This window comes from Peromyscus eremicus, chromosome 5, assembly GCF_949786415.1.
Source record: "Peromyscus eremicus chromosome 5, PerEre_H2_v1, whole genome shotgun sequence".
Taxonomy (NCBI): Eukaryota; Metazoa; Chordata; class Mammalia; order Rodentia; family Cricetidae; genus Peromyscus; species Peromyscus eremicus.
Genome location: NC_081420.1, coordinates 113,165,684 through 113,190,087, shown reverse-complemented (window position 1 = coordinate 113,190,087; position 24,404 = coordinate 113,165,684). Strand labels below are relative to the sequence as shown.

General features: G+C 40.5%; 1 protein-coding gene across 3 annotated transcripts in view; it reads left to right on the top strand.

Annotated features, from left to right (window-relative positions):
• The window catches only part of Large1 (LARGE xylosyl- and glucuronyltransferase 1), a 535,843-nt gene that overhangs the window by 393,074 nt on the left and 118,365 nt on the right, over positions 1 to 24,404 (top strand). For all 3 annotated transcript variants that reach the window (XM_059264258.1, XM_059264259.1, XM_059264260.1), the window contains exon 7: positions 24,132 to 24,236. In XM_059264258.1, the coding sequence (XP_059120241.1) occupies positions 24,132 to 24,236 (105 nt within the window). The remainder of the gene's footprint in view (positions 1 to 24,131; positions 24,237 to 24,404) is intronic.

Below are 24,404 nucleotides of genomic sequence, written 5' to 3'. Positions count from 1 at the left end.
ATGTTTCATGGTCTTTTCCTGGCTGGTGAATTTGATGCCCACCCCCTTTACTAGCAAGTCAAGAAGAAAAGTCTATATCCACATGTTGAGCATACTTTCCCCTCCTAGGTTTAAATCCTAATAATAACAATAATAATATACAGTTCACGTATTGGACAATTCTAAAGTGTCAGACACCAGCCTAGGTATTTCACAGATACAATCCATATTCCTTACAAATTTGTGAATAGGTTTTATGAGTTCAGTTTGATGAAGAACAGACCGAAGCTCAGAGATTGCTCAGTTGGCCAGGAGCTTTGCCAAGACTTAGGACCTGGAATGTACTGACTTCAGGCCACATGCAGCTGGTCCTCTCATCATGCACTTCTCTACCTTGCCTACTACTCAGCCTTTGCTCAGCCCATAATGGCCTGCCACATCCTATTCTACCAACTGAACCATTTCTCCTTTAATACCCAACATAAGTGGGAGACATTCCTTTGGCTCTACTAGTTGCAAATGGTGTGTGTGTGTGTGTGTGTGTGTGTGTGTGTGTGTGTGTGACATTTCCAATGGATTTTACTTAGGTTCCATTTTTTTTTTTTACATAGTTCTTACTGTCTTCTAGATCCCATGCATCCATGGAAATGTTTCTGTACTGCCTGTAATGCATTTGAAATCAGCCATTAATATAGACCTTGTATGGAGAATGTGGATATACACAAGGAGAGCAATTGTGGTTAGCAGCTATGAATAACTAAATCATAGAGTGGCAGAATCCACAGGGGGCCTTTGCAATTTTATGGGAAAAAATTTATTTAAAAAAATGCCAATCTAGATCCTAAAATAGTGAGCCTTAACCTACAATTAAAGGTTTTTGTTGTTGTTGTTGTTGTTGTTTTGTTGTTGTTGTTGTTGTTGTTACCTGTTCCCTAGTGCTTGTGTGGTTTCTGTAGTACTTGTGATGAGCTTTACAGTGCAGACCATGATGTAAGGAGAGAATGTGTAGACCTTTGCTTGGATGCTGTATGATGAGAGAGAGGTCATAAATGGAGGTACTGAGAGCTGCTTGTGTATAATCCAACAGATGAACCATGCACTATCTTTCTTATATAATCTATACCCATGTTACAATTCTAATTCCTGTAATTTAGAGCAGACTTAGGGGGTCTGAGGATATAGGTCAGTTGTTACAGTGTTTGCAGAGCATGTGCACAACCTGTGTTTGATATGAAGTATCATGACACACCTGTAATTCCAGCACTCAAAAGGCAGAGGCAGGAGGATCTGAAGTTCAAGGTCATCATTGGTTAGTATTGAGTTCAAGGAGAGCCTGGGTTATTGAGAGCCTATCTCAAAGAGAAAAAGAATGTTTCTTCTTTAAAGATACTCTTTTCTTAAATTTCTTTGTTTACTCCTTTTGGTGGAAAATGGTGGCACAGAGATCAGAGAACAACATGCAGGGGTCTATCCTCTCCTTCCACTGTGTGAGTTTCAGGGATTGAACTCAGGTCAGCAATCTTGGTAACAAGCACCTTTACCCACTGAACTATCTTGAAGACCCTTCTAAAGCAGAAACTCAGAATCTGCTATGCTTGTACTACTTTAATTCATCATTTTGTCTTAATGTCAAGGCACCTTACCCTTGCCAAGAATTCAACTTGGTCTTTAGACAAACAGGTCACTCTCAACACCATTAATAAACAGATTTATGTAATACTAGCTCAGAGAACTGATGACACCATCAAGAACTGTCATAAATAGGTTTTAATGCCCTCTGCTCTTTACACACTGTGACTGATGGAAATAGAAACACACTGGGTACTGCTCTTTGTGAGTTTTCTGTATGTCCTATAGGAAGATTAGTATAAAAACACCCTTGGAAAGAAGAGAAGGAATGGATGGTGACAGGGCCTCAGTCTCTGTCTCTGTCTCTGTCTCAGTCTCTCTCTGAAGTGAGAGAGAGGGAGGCATAACAATTAAATTTATGAAGTCAAATGTTCCATTTCAAACAAGTATATGATGTGTAATAATTAAATAAGGCTACTAGCATATCTATCACCTGAGACAGGTATCATTTACTTGTACTGGAAATGTTCAAATTTATATCTACTAAACTATAAATAGATTCACAAATATTCTTGAGATGGCCACAATTAAGTAGTCTTAATTAGGTCTTCCAAATTTCAGACTTTCAGATAATTTGCATTTCAGTCAATGACCCATTAGCTTAAGATTCATCCTAATAGGAGATGATTTTTCAAGTGTTTTAAAATTCCAGTTTCATTTATTTTGTGTGCCCAGGTGCATGTAGAGATAAGAAGACAACTTTTAGTAACCACACGTGTGTTGCCTGTGGGAAGGAAAACATACCAGTAACTCTATCACCCATCTTTCTATCAATTTAGATATCTATATGTTTGCCTATCATATCTATATAAACATTGTTCCATCTAAACATATTATAGACCATAGTCTCTGTCTACCAGGTACCTCTTTCTGTCAATAAAGTTTTATTGAAATACAAAAAAAAAATTATATCTACTAACTCTTTTGAAGTACGTAATTAGTTTCTATATACCGTAGCTATCCTATGGTGAAAAAGAACATTAGACATTATTCTTGTTATCTAACTAAACCCTACAGCCATGCTCCCTTTCCCCTTCCCAGACTCTGGTACTTGGTCATCTCTTATAGGCATGCAGATGATATTTACTGGGAGACTTGTTATTAGTAGCAAATGGCTAGTTTGCATAGTATTACTGTGTTTAAAAAATCTATAGGGCTGAGTAGATGCTTCCATGGATAAAGTACTGTCCATGAAAGCATAAAGACCAGAGTTTAGATCTTCAGCACTCATGTAACAGCTAGATTGGAGAGGCAGCCCACCTATAATCCCAACACTAGGGAGGCAGAAAAAGGGGATCCCTAAGGAGAGTTGGCTAGCTAGACTAGTGGAATCAGAGAGCTCTGGGTTTATTAAGAGACACTGTCTCAATAAGTAATATAGAGAGTGAGCTAGGAAGACAGCTAGCATCTACTTCAGGCTTTACTCACACTTAAATTAACCCATAATTCTTATTTATGTTTACCCACATGGCTTGGTACCTTTTCCCAGTTCTGCCTTCACATCTTGCTTCCTCTGTGTCTGGCTGGTGCTATTTGAAAGTGGATTTGCATTATCTATAGTGAAAACTGTAAACTCTAGAATAAAACATGGAACACATGCAAGGAGAGAAAATGGAAGCACGTACACTACACACATGTGAAAATATGTTTCAGTCTGTAATTAATGGAAAATAACATATACATTATGTAATCACTGAAGTACAGAATCAGGATGTTTTTGTCCCATCTTAGTGCAGGCAGTTATAGCATAGATAGCCCAGAGACCCCACTTGCTAAATTGGGACAAAAATGATTTTGATGTAGCAAAGAATTCCAAGGGGGCATTGACAGGACTGGGTTTCACGATGGCTTGATTGATCTTTACTTGATACCAAGGGTTGTTGGGGTCACAGAGGTCCTTGTACTCACAGAGAAGCACTAAGAAAACCAGGAATGTTAATCATGTAGGGGCATCTCCTCAATGGAGGAGATAAAATCAAATGCCTACATTCCGACCAGAAAGCTGAGAGTGGAGGTTTTTAACAACCTGGTGACCTTTTTGCTATCTGAAGGGACAGACTTCAACTTAATTCCCCAAAATGATTATCCCTGACTCTCCCCCTCCCTAGACCATTATCCATCCTTAGGATAGATGTCACAAGTACTTTATGGCCTGCTGACCTCTGTGCTATGGGTCAGAAACCACATTAGATTCTAGAACCCACCCGCATGGTCACATGTACTTTGTAAAATAGTTTCTATGTACTCACACCTTAAGCTTTATTGTGCAAGAGGAATTGGAATGATTGTTGCCTGGAAACCTTTTCCCAAATTGTAATGTGGTTTAAATATGCTGACAATGAACCTCCAGACATTAGACTCCTTGAAGTCTGATCCAGATTGATGAAGTCAGTCCACATCATGTTTTCATTCTTATCTCCTTGCTTGGTTTGCTTCCCTATACTATACTTGTGGGGACCCCTTCAAAGGGCGATTTCAATTCTATTGAATCTAATTGTTTGTGTTCTCTCAGTTGCTTGGTCCAGTGCATTGATGATTAAACATAGAAAAATTAAAACAGTCCCTGGTATACATTCAAAATGCAATGGAAAGGGATGAGTAGATGGTATTTCCATTCTCTGAAGGGGTTATAATGGCTTGGGTTGCTGAGAATGATTTGGGAGAACTTGGGCCTCTGGATGTAAGATCAGAGCTGGGTCATTCTAGGGAGAAGGTTGGAGCCTGAACAGTGATGGACAGGTAGAAACAGACAGCAAAAGGCTGGACTGCCCAGCTGCTACTCAGCAGTACTGCAGAATAAACTTACCATCAAGGCCCTGGCTTCTCTGTGATCCCCTGAGTAAAGGGGAATTTCTATGCTTGAGTTGTAACTTTATTAACCGTGGTCATAGAAGGTGGAGTAATTGTAGTTGCAACTGGGAGAATATATCAAGATATGTAACTGTCCAAGTTATGAATTTAAAAAAAGCATAACATCTCAAGAGCTGAAGTGTAAAACACTTTCAAACTTCTATAGTGGGGATGGGAGTCAGCTTGTCCTTAGATCACAAAGAGACTAGAAATGTGTAATAGTTTTTAAAACATTAACAGTCAAAGATCATGTAAGAAGGAATCAGAAATAGAATATCACAGTACTTGAGTTATACAAATGCTCTTTTCTCTATTATTCATGCACAGTCTACTTAATCTTACAAAGGCAATCAGTAAGAAAGGATAAAATGATTTATGTGCAAGAATCCTTGTATTCTACACAATTTGAAGTTGAGCTAAGAGCTTCCTGGAACCAAAGTTAAGAGAAAAGCAAAATTGGGCTGAGAAAACAACTCATTAAAGTACTTGCCTCGTAAGCATGAAGAACCAAGTTTGATCTCTGGTATGTGTGTATTAAACAGACATGGTAGTGCATGCTTATAATCCCAGTACTGGACATTTAAAGATAGCACTTCCCTGGGGCTTGGCCAATTACACAAATTCTATTTGAATCTCCAGGACAGTGAGAGCTTCATAAAATAAGACAGACAGTGTTTAAGGAACAGTGCCCACATGCATACACACACACACACACACACACACACACACACACACACACACACACACCCAACATTTTCTTTCAGAAAAAGAATTCTCTAATTGACTCAATAGACATTTGTGTGTGTGTGTGTGTGTGTGTGTGTGTGTGTGTGTGTGTGTGTGTGTGTTGTTCCCAAATACTTAAGACCAGAATTAGCTTTTTTGAATTTTAGATTATTTTAGATTTAAGAGTATTTTGCCACATGCATAAGATATCTTGGGAATGACACCCAAGTATGACAATACTTTTTGTCAGTACTGCCAGCCCTCAAATAATGACAAGGAGACTAATTATTAATTATGAAAGTTTGTCCTTTAGCTTAGACTTGACTCCACTAGCTCTTGTAACTTAAAATATTCCATTTATATTAATATATGTTCTGCCATGTGGTGTTACTTCTCTTCCATCTTGTACCTCCTGTTTCATTTCCGTGTCTTGCTGGCAACTCTGCCTTTCTTTTTCCCAGAGTCCTCTTTGTCCCCAGAAGTCCCACCTAATCTCCTTCTGCCTAGCTAGTGGCCGTTCAGCTCTTTATTACACCAATCACAGCAATATATCTTCACACAATGTACAAATATCCCACAACCCCCCCCCCTAATTTCTCCAAATAAAAAGGAAAGGATTTAGCTCTAACATAATAAAACTACATACAATAAGAACAATTATCAGGTAAGAATTGCATTTACAACATCTAGTCCATTTGTGTTTGGCGTATTTGGAGAGAATACTCTGTTGTGGGATATTTGTACACTGTATGAGCTAGGCAAGAAGAGATTATGCAGCACTTCTGGGACAGAGAGGACTCTGGGGAAAAAAAGAAAGGCAGAGTTGCCAGCAAGAGAGGGAGAAGAAGCAGGAGGTAGAAGATGGAAGAGAAGTAATGTCATGCGGCAGAACATATATTAATATAAATGGATTAACTTAAGTTATAAGAGCTAGTTGAGACAAGCCTAAGCTTAAGTCACAGCTTTCATAATTAATAAGAATTCTCCAAGTCATTATTTGGGAGCTGAGAGTACAGACAAAATAATTACTAAAATACTCTATTATCTATCCTATCTTGATGAATCTAAAGTTTTATATTTAAACCACTTTCTATCATAACGTATATTATCATCCTAAAACTATTTTTTAGGCTTTAAAATGTTTTCTTAGATTAACAACTTAAGCTTTTATGCCTGTCAACCTTATAAATTTTGCATCTCCTTTATGAGTTTCTGAATTTGGTAACAAAAAAAATGGTATAACTGTCTAATCTTTAACCCCATCAGAGACCCAAGAAGGATAAAATATTACCTGAATAAACAGGAAGTGCAGAGCAAGCCACTTCCCAAACTGTAGAAATGATGGAGACATCTTGCTGCCTGGACAGTCACCCAAAGTTCCTCTGCAATGTTGGGACATCCATCTTCAGTCTATGCTTCTAGAATAGCTGACTTTTCTGTGAAGCATCAGTTTTGAAGGACTGTCCTACTTTGTCTTGGCAAAGTTCAGAAGTTGCCTTCTTTCATGTCCTGCTTGTCCAATTTGGACAACATTCTGTCAGCAGTAGAGGCAAGGACAGTTTCTTTGCCCAGTGGCTAACTTGGCAACAAATGAAAGCGAACTCCATATGGAGGTTCTTTGATGCCCATCATCCATTTATAAAGTAGATTGGTTGTAGCTTAAGTTTTCCTGCCTGGCCCACAGTCAGGGCAAATCTCTCTCACCTGCCAGTCCCACAGCTGCTCAAACCCAACCAAATAAACACAGAGACTTATATTGGTTACAAACTGTATGGCCGTGGCAGGCTTCTTGCTAACTGTTCTTATAGCTTAAATTAATCCATTTCCATAAATCTATACCTTGCCACGTGGCTCATGGCTTACTGGGATCTTCACATGCGGCTTGTCATGGTGGCGGCTGGCAGTGTCTTCCTCACCCAGCTTCCTGTTCTCTCAATTCTCCTCTCTGTTAGTCCCGCCTATACTTCCTGCCTGACCACTGGCCAATCAGTGATTTATTTATTGACCAATCAGCAACACATTTGACATACAGACCATCCCACAGCACTTCCCCTTTTCTTTTCTTAAAAAGGAAGGTTTTAACCTTTACACATCTCCAAAGTCAGCTTGGTGTATTTGGGAATTTGGGCGTAGCTTCTCTTACTACTTCCTGCTGGAGGGGGGCGTTGTATCTTATGGGGACACAAAGAAAATTTTAGGATTATGGAGTAGTCCATGAGGGTGTATCGTCTGAGCCAGTTGCCTGAAACCGTTTTGGATGTTGGATCATCTAGGCCATGGTGTCATCGGAGACCTTTCAGGAGGTCTTGGCTGGTCAAACCTGATGTATCTTAATCTGGAACAAATCCATAGTCTCTGGCTTTCTGTGGAAACAAAAGCAGAGCCTCCTTTCCAAAGCAACATATCCTTACATCCAAATTTTGAAGTCAAGGTACCTTTAAAATATACATTTTGGCATAACTTAACAGCTTTTGTAATCAAATGTTTTTTTTTCAGTTACAAATATCAAAGAGAACATAATCCAGATTCTCTGTGTGGTAGCCATCTTTACGTGGCTTATTTTTTTTTATGTTAGCTTGAGCCTATTGCTTTAAACTGTAGCCTTCTAAGCCTGAAAAGGCACTGGCACTATGGCTGCTGGCTCCACCCACTTTAGCTTCCCAACATGGTGGTGATACGTTTTCCGCCAGTTCTGGGAGCCATCAACTCTCAGAAATAGTTGGTCTATGCTTCTATCAAAGCAGTGTGTAGCCCAGAAACCCCCTTTTTTTTTTTTTTGTACTAGCAAAGGCTAAATCCACCACACAGCTTAATGTGCCACTTGCAGAGGCCTCATTCCCCTCATACTACAGATTGAGCATGCACGCCAGGAACCCGCCATAGTAGCTCAAACACGCAGGCTGCCACTAGCTTGAAAGAGACAGCTAGGAGCTGTTTTTAGCTCCATTTTAGAATCTTTTTTGTCCGTTTTTAGGTGGAAACTCTTGCCACCACGTTGGACGCCATTTGTAGCTCGAGTTTTCCTGACTGGCCCACAGTCAGGACAAATCTCTCTCACCTGCCAGTCCCACAGCCGCTCAAACCCAACCAAATAAACACAGAGACTTATATTGGTTACAAACTGTATGGCCATGGCAGGCTTCTTGCTAACTGTTCTTATACCTTAAATTAATCCATTTCCATAAATCTATACCTTGCCATGTGGCTCATGGCTTACCAGGATCTTCACATGCGGCTTGTCATGGTGGCAGCTGGCAGTGTCTTTCTCACCCAGCTTCCTGTTCTCTCAATTCTCCTCTCTGTTAGTCCCGCCTATATACTTCCTGCCTGGCCACTGGCCAATCAGTGATTTATTTATTGACCAATCAGCAACACATTTGACATACAGACCATCCCACAGCAATTGGTGGGCCAGGTACATACATATCTCACTGTTATGAATAGCCTTATTTTATTAAAACATCTTAAGTGCTCTATCCTGTAGGTCTCTGAAGTGTTTGAAGACCATCTATTTAAACTATGTCTCTGCTTGCCCTTGAAAGCATACCTAGCTATAAGTTTGATTGTTAAAATAACTAACTACTAACTTAGACTTCTTTATTATCCTAAGTAGCTTTCAAGGACTAGAATTTTATATTTTTAATATAAATACCGTAAAGAAGAAATAGAAACACACAATACACTATAACAAAAATAACCTTAAATTTGTATCAATATACAAAAATCCAAACCAATGTAAAATATTTGATACTGGTAGATGCTTTTTTAGTTTGAAAGTAGATTAAATAATCTCCCCTTCTATCTTATCATTTCTATATTCCCCTTTTGTCTCAGAACAAGATCCCTGAATCTGATTTCCTTTGCTTAGTTTCCTCCCTGACTGTGACCAATAACAACGTGTAACCAACCCTCATAAAGGATGACAAACATCCACCAAACGACCAAAAACCATCCATTCCACCTCTTGGAAATATAGGCATCATGTTCTTAAAACTGCTTTCTGTTGTCTGGGGGTGATAGCATCTTTAGAGGACCCTGAGAAAATTGAGATAACGGCCAAGTCCTGGGAGAGCTAGCTCTATCATTCGTTGTCCAATCTCTGTGTGATGGGAAGGTGTAGAGCTTATCTGAAGGCCTGGCTGAACCATCTCAGCTAGCAGGTTTGAAGTTGTTTTGGATGCAAAATTATGAGGGAACTGCAACAGAGGCATTCTGAGAGGCTGGACCACCTGGGCTACTTGTCTTCATCGGAATTGGTCCACTTTTTTTTCTATTTTTGAAAACACATAAACTATTAAAGGTAACATATATATCTGCATTAATACAAGTATGGAATGTGCAGTGTGTACCAGTCAGTAAAAAGATTTTTATTCTTCTATGTTTGAGTAGATAAAAGGCATCTGTCAACTTTATAAGTCCGTTTGGACTGAATAACCAAATTGTAATAGAAATCTCCATCCTTATGAAAGGATGGCATGTAATAATAAGTCATGAAGACTCTGTAGCCAACAAGATGTTCATGTCTCATCCAGTCTCAGAGCTGTTTCCGTGCAGAGGGATCAACATACATGTCACCTATCCTGTAGTCTTTCCTGATTTCCTGCCTCATGTCTGCAGCCAAGATCCTTAGGAGGTCTCCCTCAATCAAATATTATCTGTATTAATTTTAAAGGAACCAATAACTTATTGTTTCCTATGGAAACAAAAGCACAACCTCTCCCCCAGTGCAACATATTTCCTGACTTTCATTTTGAAGCCAAGACATCCCTAAAGTATATAAGCTGGCTTAATTCAGTAGTCCCTTTCACAATCCAGTGTCTCTCAACAGCTGCTCTTCTCTGTTCATTAGCATTTAAAAATTCAAAATTAACAAAGCACCATGTAAAGTCCAAACTCCCTGTGTTATAATATTTCTAATCCTTATGTGGCTTATTTTTTTGTGTTACTTAACTCTTTCTTTAAAGACTTTGCTTCATTATTTTTAAACTATTTCTTTCTATAACTGTCTATGCCCATTTCCTTTTCTTTCTTTAGCACCTAAGCACCTTTTTAGCCATACTGTAACTTTTTAGAGATTTTTTTTTATCTACACCTGGCTTTCTGAACTTCTGCAGCATTCTCTGATTGTCAGAGCCAAGATTTAAATGGCTAGGTTACAGCTGCATGGCCTTAACTGGCTTCCCACCCCACCCCATTTCCTGAAAGCCTAGCCACATGCTGGCAGTACTGGCAGGAACTCTGGGAAGTTTTTGGGTCCATGCTGTGAGAGGCATTTCTACCTAGTCTCAAATAAAGACAAGAAGACTTATTATTAATTATGAACATTTGACCTTTAGCTTAGGCTTGTCTCAACTAGCACTTAAAACTTGAATTAACCCATTTATAGTAATCTATGTTCTGCCACATGGCATTACGTCTCTTCTTTTTTGCACCTCCTGTTTTCTCTCTGTGTCTGGCTGGAGACTGCCTTTCTTCCCAGAAGCCTCTCTGTTCCCAGAAGTCTCACCTAACCTCTTCCTACCCATCTATCGGCCAATTGCCACAATACATCTTCACACCTCATACAGATATCCCATAACTCCCAAGTTTAAACGTGAGGTTCGTTTACATCTTATGTACCTCAGACATATAGATTGTAAGTAACCTTATGTAATATTTTCATGCATGACACAAAGCTTCATGCTGTGTAATTTTCTGCTTCTAACTTCATTGTTTCTAGGAAGAATTTGGATTTGGTTGTATTTCTGATTTTGAGATATGGCTTAGGACTATTTGTCTGTACAGGCTCTCTTACATGAGTCACATTAATCCCACTGTTTTTCATGGAAATTCTCACCCAGAAGTTTCCAAAGCAGTGTAAGTCCCCATGCTACAGTAGAAATAAATCAGCATTCAAGCATAGCACTCTCCCCAGCCCCAGGCCAGATGTATCAAGCATTCTGGGACCCTTACAGTCCTCCAGAGAATTCATGTCCATAACTTGTCTCTGTTAGCTTTTGCTAAGCCAGAGAGAATCAGAACTTCAGGACAAAGTTCTTAGAGCAACAGAAATAACCATTTTTGTGATCTGTGATACACACATTTTGAAATAATAATGACTTTGTCTAAGAACAAAGTCTAGAAAAGCTGAAGCCATTTTCTAGTTTGTCTTCTAAACTTCTGAGAACTGGACTGAGTGAGGATGACCTTTGAAAGCAAGAACTCTTTCTCACTAAGGTGGGCATCTTTTCGTGGCTTTGGTAGTTCTTAAATATTATTCAGCATTATCCAGCACATGGCCAGATGCTTTTCTGACCTATTCATTCTCAAAAGACTTTGAATCCTAAAGAAAGAACGCATGTCATCCTAGGTAAACTTACCCTGTCATTCACTACTGAACTAGTGATCTTTTTCCAGATGTAACATGTGACAGCAATGTCCATATGCAGCTACTAGGATAGGGCTTCAGACTGTCCGGGACCCTTTCATGGAGGCTGCAATGCCACTGCCTCCATTCACTTGCTGTTCTTTCTCCTCTTACTGACATGCCTTTGGAATGGAAAAGATCCTGTCTCAAGAAATGTCAACATGAAACTGCATCCCAAGACTGTGTTTTATGTAAAACCGTCTACCTCTGCCCCTGTTATATAACATCCCTACATCTGCTTTTCATGCAATCCCCTCTCACCACTCTTCTTTATATCCTGACTCTATTTGTGATCAAGTTTTCCCACTAGACAAAATTGCCCACACTGAAGAAATCTTGTTTATTAAGGGTTTGTGGGTTTTTGTTTGTTTGTTTCCAGATCAGGGGAGCTATTCACAAGGAAGCATAGATCCTTGTTTGAATGTGTGTAGAAGATAGATGTATCGTCCTTAGGAGTTATACTTCTTAGTTTTTGATACCAGATCTCTCATGACTAATCACCAATGAAGCTAGACTGGATGGCCAATAAGTCTTAGGAAATCACCCATCTTTACATCCCCAGCCTTGTTCTTGCATCCTGGCAGCTGCAATCATTCTTTGATCCTTTATTGAATTGGAAGTTTTTTTTAATCTCAGCCTTTCCTCTCTGTCTCCCTGCCTTGGGGAAGAGATACCCTCACTTCAGTGCCCTGGGATTACTTCTGAAAGGCATTATAGCCTGAGCACCTGGGTACCATAGAGGACACTCCAGAACTTAGAACCTTACATGAAACCTCAGGAGACACAGAAATAGAGATAGTGGGTTCTTCAGCTGCACTTGGTCAATTTGTGTCCCATCCTTTCTGAGTATTTATGTCTTTGCCCATGGTGGTGACATGAAAAGCTCCTCCTCTGGTAAATGGAATACATTGGTTTCAGTTTTTTCCTTAACCATGGTTTATGTGTGTAAATTAATTATTTTCTAGTTTATACCAATTTAAGAAGCAACTTAAGGGAAGAAGGACTTATTGTGGCTCACAGTTAGAGGGGTGTATTGGTTACTTTTCTTCTGCTTTGATAAAACACCATGACCAACCAAACACTATGACCAAAAATAGCTTAAGGAGAAGAGAGTTTATTCAGTCTTATTGTTCTAGGGAATAAGAGTCCTTCATGGTTGGCCAGTGGAAGTCATGGCAGCAAGACCAAGAATCTGAGGGAATCACATCTTTTACTACAAGAACAAATCAGAAGGAGAACTATAAGTAGGGTGAGGCTTTTAAATCTTAAAGCCCAACCCCAGTGACATACTTCCTCTAACAAGGCTGCACCTTCCCATAGCATATCCAAATGGCTAACAGCACCACCAACTGAGGACCAAGTGTTCAACTGCCTGAGTCTGTGGGAGACATTTCCCACAGACTACCACAAGGGGGTGCATTGTGTAATGGTGGAGAAGACATGGCAACAGAAATGACTTACGGCTGTGGGAACAGAGGTATGCTTATGTCTGGGTGGATCAGGATGCAAAAAGAGAAATCTAACCAGGACTATATCAAAACCTCAAGACCTGTCTCCAGTGACCCTCTTCTTCCAGCTAGTCCTCACCTCCTAACTGTTCCACAATTTCCTATGACAGTGTCACCAACTGGGGACCAAATGTTCAAGCGCATGAGCCTATTAGGGATATTTCACATACAAGCCTAAAAATACCTACACACAGACACTAGGACACAAGCCTTGGACTGTGGAGCTGACCTAGTCATTTGTTCATCACAGTAAATTTGCATTCCTAAATGTTAGTTTCCCTTGCCGAAGCGTGAAGTTTGCCTGGTGGCATTCATTTCTGTTCACCTCAGTCCCAATGTCAGTACATCTCTCAAAGAAGATTCTTCCAGAGCAATTACTAAGCTCCTGTCGCTCATCTAAGTGTGTGTCATCTGAAAGTGCTTAGAACTGGAGCTGAACTCCTGAAGCAGGTGCGGTGAAACATGTTCTTTATATAGGCTGCCAGGAGAAGGTGTGGTCTAGATTATAGGTGGATTTTCCAACTTCAGAAGCTCTGAATTAAAGGTTATCTTCCCAAAGATCCAGATTAGAAGTGGATCTTCACACTTCATATAATTTAATTGAGTAAAAAAATCCCTCACAGATGTACCCAGTCATCTTGATTTTAGTTAATTCCAGATGTAGTCAAGTTGATGATCAAGAATAACCACCAAAAGTTGAAAACGATCATCCATGTCATCAAGTCTGGTCTTCTGCTCATTACATACATGTACCCTCCCTCCTACAAGGCCTGAGGTTTGACACCCCAAACCTACTGTACATTAGAATCCAGGAGGCTGCTGTTCATGAAGTGACTATTCAAAGACTCACCCAGAAAGAAGCTATCCCAGTGACAATTGAAGCAGGACCTGGGAAATAGAAGCAAGACAGTTATTGCAGTTCTATGCAGACCTCAGTCCAGAAGCATGGGAATTGGTTTGGTTAGTTCACTGTTGTGTTCTTCGTGGTCAGAAAAGCATGGTGCAGAGTAGAAACTCAGTAAATCCTTGCTGCTGTGATCCAGCTAATCCAACAATGACTGTCTATGACTGGAAGGTCTAAGAATCCATTAGTTTTTTTAGTCCACAAGCCTGGATTTCTCAGCTGGTCTTAAGTAATTATGCCGGAATCCTGAAGAAGTAGGCTCTAATGCCAGTGAAGGAAAGGACTTCTTAGCAGGGGCATGAGAGTTGGATCCTGTAGCCTGTCTGAACTTGTCCAGTTCCTGGAAGCTTCTTGCAGACAAAGCAGCTCCTTTCTGCACTGGTGAACTTTAGTGGCTCCTGGTCATCTCACTTACAAGCCAAATCTCTCTTTCAATCTTTCTTCCTTCAAACTTTCCAAACAATAAAGATTCTAATTCCTTATAGAGGAATCAGCTTCAGCCTTAGAGCTCAGGGTCTTCGAGGTATACCCTCCCAGTGAAATCAGTAGTGGGCAATGAATACATGAAAATAAAAGATTGCTGGTTGCTATGGCAAAATATCTGACAAAGCAACCTAAGGAAGAAAGGGTTTCTTTTGGCTCATTGTTTGAGGGATATACTCCATTATGACAGAGAATATATGTCATTAAGTGCAGCTCTAACTGTAACGTATGTGAGATGCTGTCACATTATGTCCACAGTCTGGATTCAGAGAGAGAAGAAATGCTGGTGATCCACTCCCTTTGTCCTTTTTATTTAATCAGGGACTCCAGATGTTTAAATACCTTTTTGTGCACATCTTCTCAGGTTTATTATTTTACACCAACATACTAGGGGCACCTGGGACAGGGTCACTGTTCTTTCAGGCTGTTTAGTAAATGGTAGTTATTATAAATGTTTTTCTTATTGTAGACATCCTGCACTGGAGCATGCAATTCAATGCCCTATGAAAGCGTTTCTATCCAAAAATAGCATATAAGAAGAAATATGACGTTGTAGGGCATTGTTGAGTTCTCTATCATACTCAGGGTTTTAACATTTTAACATTCACCTGGTGATGATATAAGCAAGCACATCTTGCTTGATGTGCAGCAGTAATCTGCAATATTTTTTCTGTGTAGGCTAGACCTTTCCTGGATATGAGGTGTGGTATCTACTCATCTATCCATCAATACTGTATTGTACCCAAAGAGCATGTGAGATTTTAATCAAGGAAGTAAAATCATCAGAGTGGAGTGGTAAAAGCTGTCCTGAGGAAAAGATGATCAGACTCAAATATATTGAGGTAATTCAGATATGATGAATGCAACATGGATCAGGAAAAGAGATGAATCGGAGACATACAAATTGGGACAGTTGAATTGGTTTCTATTATGGTGAGGGTATGAAGAATTCCGGGGGTGGGTGTTATGAGAGAAGAGACAAATATTGAAGAGAAAAGGATTATATACTGGATTTTGGTCATCTTTTGTTTAAGGTCATTGCAGAATAATGCGACTAAATCGCTATCAGTCCATGGAATCAGCTTAATGATCAAAGGAATTTTGGGGGGAGGTAACTCACAAGACAGAAATAAGGGATTGTAGCAGGGTCCTGGAAGGGTGAGGCAAGTTCCAAGCTGTTCTCTGGCGAGCTCTGCCCTGGTCCATCTCAGCATCCAAAATCCACAAGGTACAGAGAGCACATATGTGCATCCCAGGCCTTAAGGGTCCCAAGGTGCAGGTATGTAGCAGCTACCTGCTGCCTCACTAGGGGTCATGTCTCAGGGCATGGCTCAAACATCTACCCACTGTAGCAGAGCACCCAGATGAAGATGGTAATACAGTAGATAAAATAGAAGGAAGGAAAGGAATCTGGAGAAGGGCTGGAATCAGTAAGGCTCTTTTAGTCAGTGGTATTTTGAACCCATCAGAGTAGATCCTATTACCCATACGTAAAATTTAGAGCAAGAAGAAAAAGGAACCAAGGAAAGGAATTCAAGAGGCATCAGCACAGCCAGAGGACTCTGACTGATATCTGGGCCCATGGAAAAGACATGGTAAGTGTTTAAAGGGAAATCAGAATTACAGAAGCTAAAGGTAGAACAGAGTGAGGCCAGGGCCAGCAAGGTAGGGTGGAGGTAGCAGGGCTATATTTTATGTATCCCTCCTATGCAAATACTGTTAGTCCTCCTATAGGAAAACCTGGAAATTATTAATAATGACCATCAGAAAAGTGGTCTGTTAACTGTGTGTCTTCTCTCAAATGTGGAACCTTGGATGAATGGATGGATGCATGGATGGATGGATGGATGGATGGATGGATGGATGGATGGGCAGATAGAAACATTGATAGATACATAGGGTAAATGTGATAGAGAATAAAAGTAGAAGTGTGTCCTTTGTAAAGAAGAAAAGGACTACCATAGGTAAAGAAGGTCAGGAGAGCATAATGGAAGGTGAATATGGTTAACATGCATCATATAATTTAATGAAAATGTCTTTATGAAACCCTTCACTTTCTACAATGAATGTATACTAATAGCATTAATTAATTAGTACACATATCCCTCTGTCTTTGTCATGGTCTTGTTTCCTTCCTTACAGCAAGAGAACAATTGTTTAGCCTCACATTCCCATGTGCTGTAAGTAGCAGAATACCTCTCTGACTCTCCCTCCTCACTGCTGTGGGATGGTCTGTATGTCAAATGTGTTGCTGATTGGTCAATAAATAAATCACTGATTGGCCAGTGGCCAGGCAGGAAGTATAGGCGGGACTAACAGAGAGGAGAATTGAGAGAACAGGAAGCTGGGTGAGGGAGACACTGCCAGCCACCACCATGACAAGCCGCATGTGAAGATGCCGGTAAGCCACGAACCATGTGGCAAGGTATAGATTTATGGAAATGGATTAATTTAAGCTGTAAGAACAGTTAGCAAGAAGCCTGCCACAGCCATACAGTTTGTAAGCAATATAAGTCTCTGTGTTTACTTGGTTGGGTCTGAGCAGCTATGGGACTGGCGGGTGACAAAGATTTGTCCTGACTGTGGGCAAGGCAGGAAAACTCTAGCTACAAATGGCGTCCAACGTGGTGGCAAGAGTTTCTACCTAAAACGTGAGAAAAGATTCTAAAACGGAGCTAAAAACAGCTTCCTAATTGTCTCTCTCAAATGAGCGGCAGCTGCCGGTTTGAGCTACTGTAGCGGGTTCCTGGCATGTGCGCTCGACCTACAGTATGGCAGGAATGTGGCCTCTGCAAGTGGCACATTAAGCTGTGTGGTGGTTTTAGCCTTTGCTAGTACAAAACAACAACAAAAAAAAGGGTGTCTGGGCTACACGCTGCTTTGATAGAAGCATAGACCCACTATTTCTGAGAGTTGATGGCTCCCAGAGCTGGCGGAAAATGTACCACTGCCATGTTGGGAAGCTGAAGTGGGTGGAGCCAGCAGCCATAGCGCCAGCACCATTTCAGGCTTAAAAGGCTACAGTTTAAAACAATAGGCTCAAGCTAATATAAAAAAATAAGCCACGTAAAGATGGCTACCACACAGAGAATCTGGATTATGTTCTCTTTGATATTCGTAACTGAAGAAAAACATTTGATTGCAAAAGCTGTTGAGTTATGCCAAAATGTATATTTAAAAGATAACTTGACTTCAAAATTTGGATGTAAGGATATGTTGCTTTGGAAAGGAGACTCTGCTTTTGTTTCCACAGAAAGCCAGAGGCTATGGATTTGTTCCAGATTAAGATACATCAGGTTTGAACAGCCAAGACCTCCTGAAAGGTCTCCGATGACACCATGGCCTAGATGATCCAACATCCAGAACCGTTTCAAGGCAACTGGCTCAGACGATACACCCTCATGGACTACTCCATAATCCTAAAATTTTCTTTGTGTCCCCATAAGATACAGCGCCCCCCTCCAGCAGGAAGTAGTAAAAGAAGCTACGCCCAAATTCCCAAATATACCAAGCTGACTTTGGAGATGTGTAAAGGTTAAAACCTTCCTTTTTAAGAAAAGAAAAGGGGAAGTGCTGTGGGATGGTCTGTATGTCAAATGTGTTGCTGATTGGTCAGTAAATAAATCACTGATTGGCCAGTGGTCAGGCAGGAAGTATAGGCGGGACTAACAGAGAGGAGAATTGAGAGAACAGGAAGCTGGGTGAGGGAGACACTGCCAGCCACCACCATGACAAGCCGCATGTGAAGATGCCGGTAAGCCACGAACCATGTGGCAAGGTATAGATTTATGGAAATGGATTAATTTAAGGTATAAGAACAGTTAGCAAGAAGCCTGCCACGGCCATACAGTTTGTAAGCAATATAAGTCTCTGTGTTTACTTGGTTGGGTCTGAGCTGTGGGACTGGCGGGTGACAAAGATTTGTCCTGACTGTGGGCAAGGCAGGAAAACTCTAGCTACACCTCACTCCTCTCTTCTCCCCTAACCTAATAGCAGAAGGCCCGCTGGGTGCCAGTAGGTGCAGAAAGAGGGAGATGGGGAGTTCCTAGCCTGGAGCCATTCATCTGATGCCTGGTGACACCAGCAGCAGAGTCCCAACAGTATAGCAAGCTTGTTTGCTCTTGCCTGGTTGTTACTGTTGATATATGAATAAGCAAGACGACAGCTTCATTTTCATAAGTTAGCATGTGCCTAGAGTAGGGAAGACTGAGAACAGCACAGTTAATCATAACCACAGAGCCAGCACAAAAACAATGACAAAGCCTTTTCTGTTAGTCACAGTGTTTAATTATAATAACTCCTTTGGAGATGAGGCAGGCACTGCAGAATGCTGCGTGTGTTAGGATGCTGTGGAAGCGTATGTTATTCCCCAGAGGAATTGCCAGCGAATTCACTTCTTAATGGAATGGCAGGCCATTCAGCTGTTTGTATAATCAAGGTTAAGTCTTTGGACAGAGGCCTCTGGAGACCAGGATGTTGTTGCTATTCAGTCCTGAGCTGGGTGCATGTCTCACCCACTGTAACATTAGGCAGCAGAGGGAACTTCTGTCCTAGATGGATAATACTGAATAGCATGTAGCAAAAAAGCTATGAAGGAAGCTGGGAGCCGGGAGATCTTTATGTGTGTGGGAGGGGCTGCCTGCTGTGCAGGAAGGGACATGATAGATGGACACATCAAGTGTCAGACAGGCTTCCCCCATACTCTACACAGAATCAATTATTCTCTGCTTGCCATTCCTCCAACTTATCAGAGCTTCTGTCACTCAGGTATCATATTGCTCCATAACTATTTATCTTTCTCCTCATCTAACTGCCTCTGGGTCAAGGACTGCACTTTATTTGTATTTAATTCCTTCATAGTTTGTGTGATGTCTGACACCAAGCAAATCCTCAGCAGATATCAGACTGAACCAGAGCCTCAGCAAACCAAAGACCACAGCAGCTCAGGAAGGGACCAAATGGAGGAGATGGGCAATCTGGCTACATAGGGTAGCACAGGCCACCAGGGAACTTTTATAATGTACCACCAGTTGCCAAAGGGACATTTTGCTATTTTTCTTTAATTTATGTGTATGAATGGTTGCTTGTATGTATGTATGTATGTATGTATGTATGTATGTATGTATATGTACCATGTGCATGCAGTGCTTACAAAGGCCAGAAGAGGGCATTAGAACTCCTGGAACTGGAATTATAAATGGTTGTGAGCCATTGTTCAGGTGCTGGGAATCAGATACTGGTTCTGTGCAAGAACAGCAAGTGCTCTTAAGCACCAGCTATCTCTCTGGCTTCTCTTTTGAGCTATTTCTGAGTGATGTAATTTGAATAAACATGAATTACCTTAGACCTGGGGGGGGTGTAAAATCTAATTCTGATATATCTACTTCTTACCTTCTCTCCCCAGATGTCTCAAGAAAGAAACAGAGAGGTTAAGTAACTTCCTCAGTCACACAGCTGTGAAGTGGAGAAAGCAGGATTTTACTCCTTACAATTTTCTCACATCTATATTCTCCTCTTAACTGTGTTCAAGAAGTATAGTACTTGGGGCTAGAGAGATAGTTCAGTGACTAAGAGCACTGACTATTCTTCTAGAGGACCTAGATTTGATTCCCAGCACTCACATAGTAGCTCTCAACTATAACTCCAGTTCCAGGAAATCTAACACTGTCTTTTGGCCTCCATGGCCACATGGTACAAGCATGTCTACACAAAACATCCATGCACATTAAAATAAAGTAAAGCATGTGTAGTACTGGATAATTCTGCTGGTTTGTGAGCTGAATGTGTACACCACTGCATGAGCTAATTGTATGTCAAGCCCTGCAGATGAACCTAACACTAAGGCAGAAACTAACCTTCCAGACACATCAATAATTTGTTTTCAGTGTACATATGAATTATATAGGGAATGATTTGGTAATTTAAATTACAAGGCACCAGGGTAAGAGTTGATGCTCAGACGTGTTGATATCTAAGAGAGTGAGAGTACTCAAGAGATTAACCACACACCCACACATACCACACACTAACTTGCTCAGACATAAAGGAGTGAAAGCAAAGTATCACCTTGTGTTATTGATGAAGGTGATGGTAATGTGCATCTATGATGTGTCTCCTTAACATTTGGGCCCATAGTTATAATTGCTCACCTTTTGCAGGGCTCCCTGAATAGTGAGGTCCTTGTCAAGATGGGGCTGCCCTATAAAACCTAGAGATGGAAGAGCACATTGAGTACACACAGTGACACACAAAGGAAGAAGGGACAGAGAATAGGAATAAAGAGGAAGAAGGGTTAGGAGGAAGCTAAACTGGTAAGCTTAGTTTTCTCAAACTCACCAGTTAGTTCATTCACACTCATGGGAGAGAAAAAGTTACTAAAAACCGGGCAGGAAGTCCCTCCTCTTGGGATTGGAACAGCATAAGGACATAGCCTTACACTAGCTATTGATTTTTATTTTGTAGCTCAGGAGCCTATTTCTAAGCTTAAGGGAGGTATTTGACATTAGGAGAATACTTGTATATCATACATAGAATCCTATGTCCAATCCCTAGTATAGAAAAAATAAAGGAAAGAAAAGGAAACCATTGACTTGGGGAAGGTGTATTGGCTGCATTGGCAGTACTTTATGGGGATAAGAACAATAGGTCAGTCAGTAAAGTGCTTGAAATTCAAGCATGAGAACCTGAGTTCAATCCTGGCACTCATATAAGAAGGCTAGGAGACAGGGATAGGAATGTCCCTAGGGCTTGCTAGCTTGCCAGTCTAGCAGGAACAGCAAATCTGGGTTCATTGAGAGACTTCATTTGAAAATTTAAGGTAGAGAACAATACAGGAATACATCTGATGTCAACCTCTACCATACACACACTTATACATGCATACACTTGCACACAACACATACAAAAAAAGCCATGCAGGAACTCTAAGAGAAATATAATCAGAAGAGTCATTTATATAATCAGCATTTGTTAAACATTTACTGTGCATGAAATATTACCCAGACCTTACCCATTTGCTAATGTAGGAATATGGGACATGACACATGAGGGGCAAGTATGCTTATTATTACCCAATTAGTGATTTAAGGGATATAAATCAGCTGAGGGCATCAAAACTGATAGGAAGTACCAAATAAAAATATATACCATGATGCCATGAATACAAAATATAGTCAGACTTAGGGTTATGTGTTAAGTGTCAAGCTCACTATAGGCTTTGTAAGGACTGTGGGGAAGGATTAGCAGGTGCAAGTATGGTCCTTGCTGAGGGAGTTCTTAGTGAGTGAGAGAAGCAAGAACATAAGTAACACTCTACAATTTTGTTGGAATAAAGCATTAGCTAGGAGAAGACTTGTTCAAAGCAATAGGTTGAGGCCAAATAAAATGTGGGTGGTACCAAAATACAGAATTTGGATTTTCAAATATTCAAAGTCTGGCTTCCCTGAGATGCAGGTAGCCATCTTCAATGCATTAAAACCTCATTTCCTGTTTGTCAGTCCTGAGTATATGGCATCTGTGTTAGTTACTTTCTGTTGCTGTGCTAAAACCCCATGATCAAAAGTCATTTACAGAAGAATTTAATTTTACTTATGGTTCCAGGGAGATAAAAGTTCATCATGGCAGGAAAGTGTGATAGCAAGCAGCAGGAATGTGATCAGGAGCAGGAAGCTAAGAGATCTCATCTTCAACCATAGACATGAAGCAGAGAGAGAAGCAGAAGTAGGGATAGTCTAAAATCTCTCAAAACCCACTCTCAGTGATGTAACCCTCAGCAAGGCTGTACTACCTCTCCAAACAGCGTTACCAATTGGTGAGCAAATTTTCAAATGCCTATGTGAGGGCATTCTTCATTCAAACCACCACACCTTTGTCAAGTCTGAGTTTTTGATGCTCTTTATCAATCCAAAATTATTGGTGATACTAACCCAGGTTCCTTAATTAGCATAAGCCATCACCCCCAAGGACTATTTTGGCTTTGTCCCATGCTCCTATGTAGGGTTACCAAGTTGTTCTCTAGTGCCAGGATTCCATTTACAACTTCTCCGCTAAGGGGACCAAGCCTTTTTGAGTTGGTTGTTTTGCAAAGTGGCTCTTGCACTCCTTAAATTGAGTATATACTTTTTGACGGGATTCTACAAGTTTGGGATGTGATCCCAAACCTTGACAAAGTGGGCGTTAGTATTTTTCCCATGCCTCTAATTTATGTGTTTGTGCTGCGATGATGATTTAGATAGCAGCTCAATAAATTGATCAATTAAATTATACCAAACCTTTGCACCATCATTTCAGAGACCTGTCATCATACCAAGGAGGTTCTGTATCACCCAGAATTGTGTTCCAACAGTGCTGCTGTGTTTTGTTAGCATGCTTCTGGGTGTTCATTTGGTTAGAAAGCTCTTTATTTCTTAGATTGTCCAACAGCATGAGAAGTCTCACTTCAGGTTAGCTGTGAAAGCCATCAATGGCTACTTGTGTGACTGTTAGTAAATCATTTAAAGTCCCTAAGCCTCAGTTTCTCTTTCTGTGAAATATGGATTAATGATACCTGCTTCAAACATTTGTTATAAGGTTAATCACTAATGCTTTGAAAAGAAAAGAATCTGGATGTCAGACAAATGCAGATTTATATACTAGCTCCATCAGTACTTGTATTAGTCACTGGTTGTATGAGAGCCTCATTCCCCAGTCAATAAAATGGCAAGGGTAATTCTAAGACATCTTTTACTGATGTCTTACATTAGAACTATATGTGTGTCTGTCTGTCTGTCTGTCTGTGTGTGTGTGTGTGCGCGCGCGCTACATTCTAAACACACTTCCCTTAATGATGGATTACACTCACTAGACACAGCCAAATATGATTAATGATACCCCAGAAACACAGCCCTAAATGATGGACTACAAAACTAACCCATCTGAAAAAAAAAAAAAAACTAACCCATCTGAAATGTTATGGTCCACCTGAAATGTTATGTTCCACCAGAGACAAGGCTGACTATGGGAACAGAAGAGTACTTACCCCTCCAGATGACACTATTGCATTGACATGGTGGTGCTTATTGACATGGATGTATTTTAGAAGTAGTAAGAACAGAAGCACTGTGAGGAGCTGATCACAGGGTGGCTCTTCACTATGGGCTCTCATCTCATCAAACAAGGATAATTCCTTAGTCTTTGATGTTAAAAAAAAACCTACAGAAAGCCAATAAATTAATATACAATGGAAAACATCAAATTGGAATGTCTGAAGATTAGTATTTTAGGCCATAAAGATATACTTCATGTCCCATGATTTAGGAAATGAAATGCATCCATACGTACATGATGGATGGATGATTGTGTGGGTGGGTGGATGGATGGATAGTTGGGGACTCTGGCTTTATCAGAAATAGATGACCTTGGACAAGGTAATTAACCATTCTGGGAAGCTGTCTCTTCTCTGTAAAATGAAGATAATAAAAGCAGCTGCCTAATTGTAAGAATGAAATGTTAAAGCAAGTTAAACACTCAGGTCAGGACCTAGCACTTAATGAAAGCCCCCAATGAAGGTGAGCTGTTATTATGAGGATCTTCCTTGTGTTTGGTACTGTCTAGCCCTAGATACCTAAGCTGCAGCTTCTAAGACATCTGTGTTCTCTGTGTTTTTCAGGGCAACAGGTCCTGGGCTTGGTAGAGAACCAGAGTGACTGGTATCTTGGAAATCTCTGGAAAAATCACCGTCCATGGCCAGCCCTTGGAAGGGGCTACAACACAGGTAAATCATGGCAATGTGGGTGGGGGACCACAGAGAGTGATGCATTGACTCATTGTCCTTTCCTAAAAGAAAGGAGATGTGCAGCAACATAGAGGAGGACACCTGATTTCTTGATTCCATCAGAGCACAGGTCATACATACATGACATCTCCAGTTATATTTCTTCAT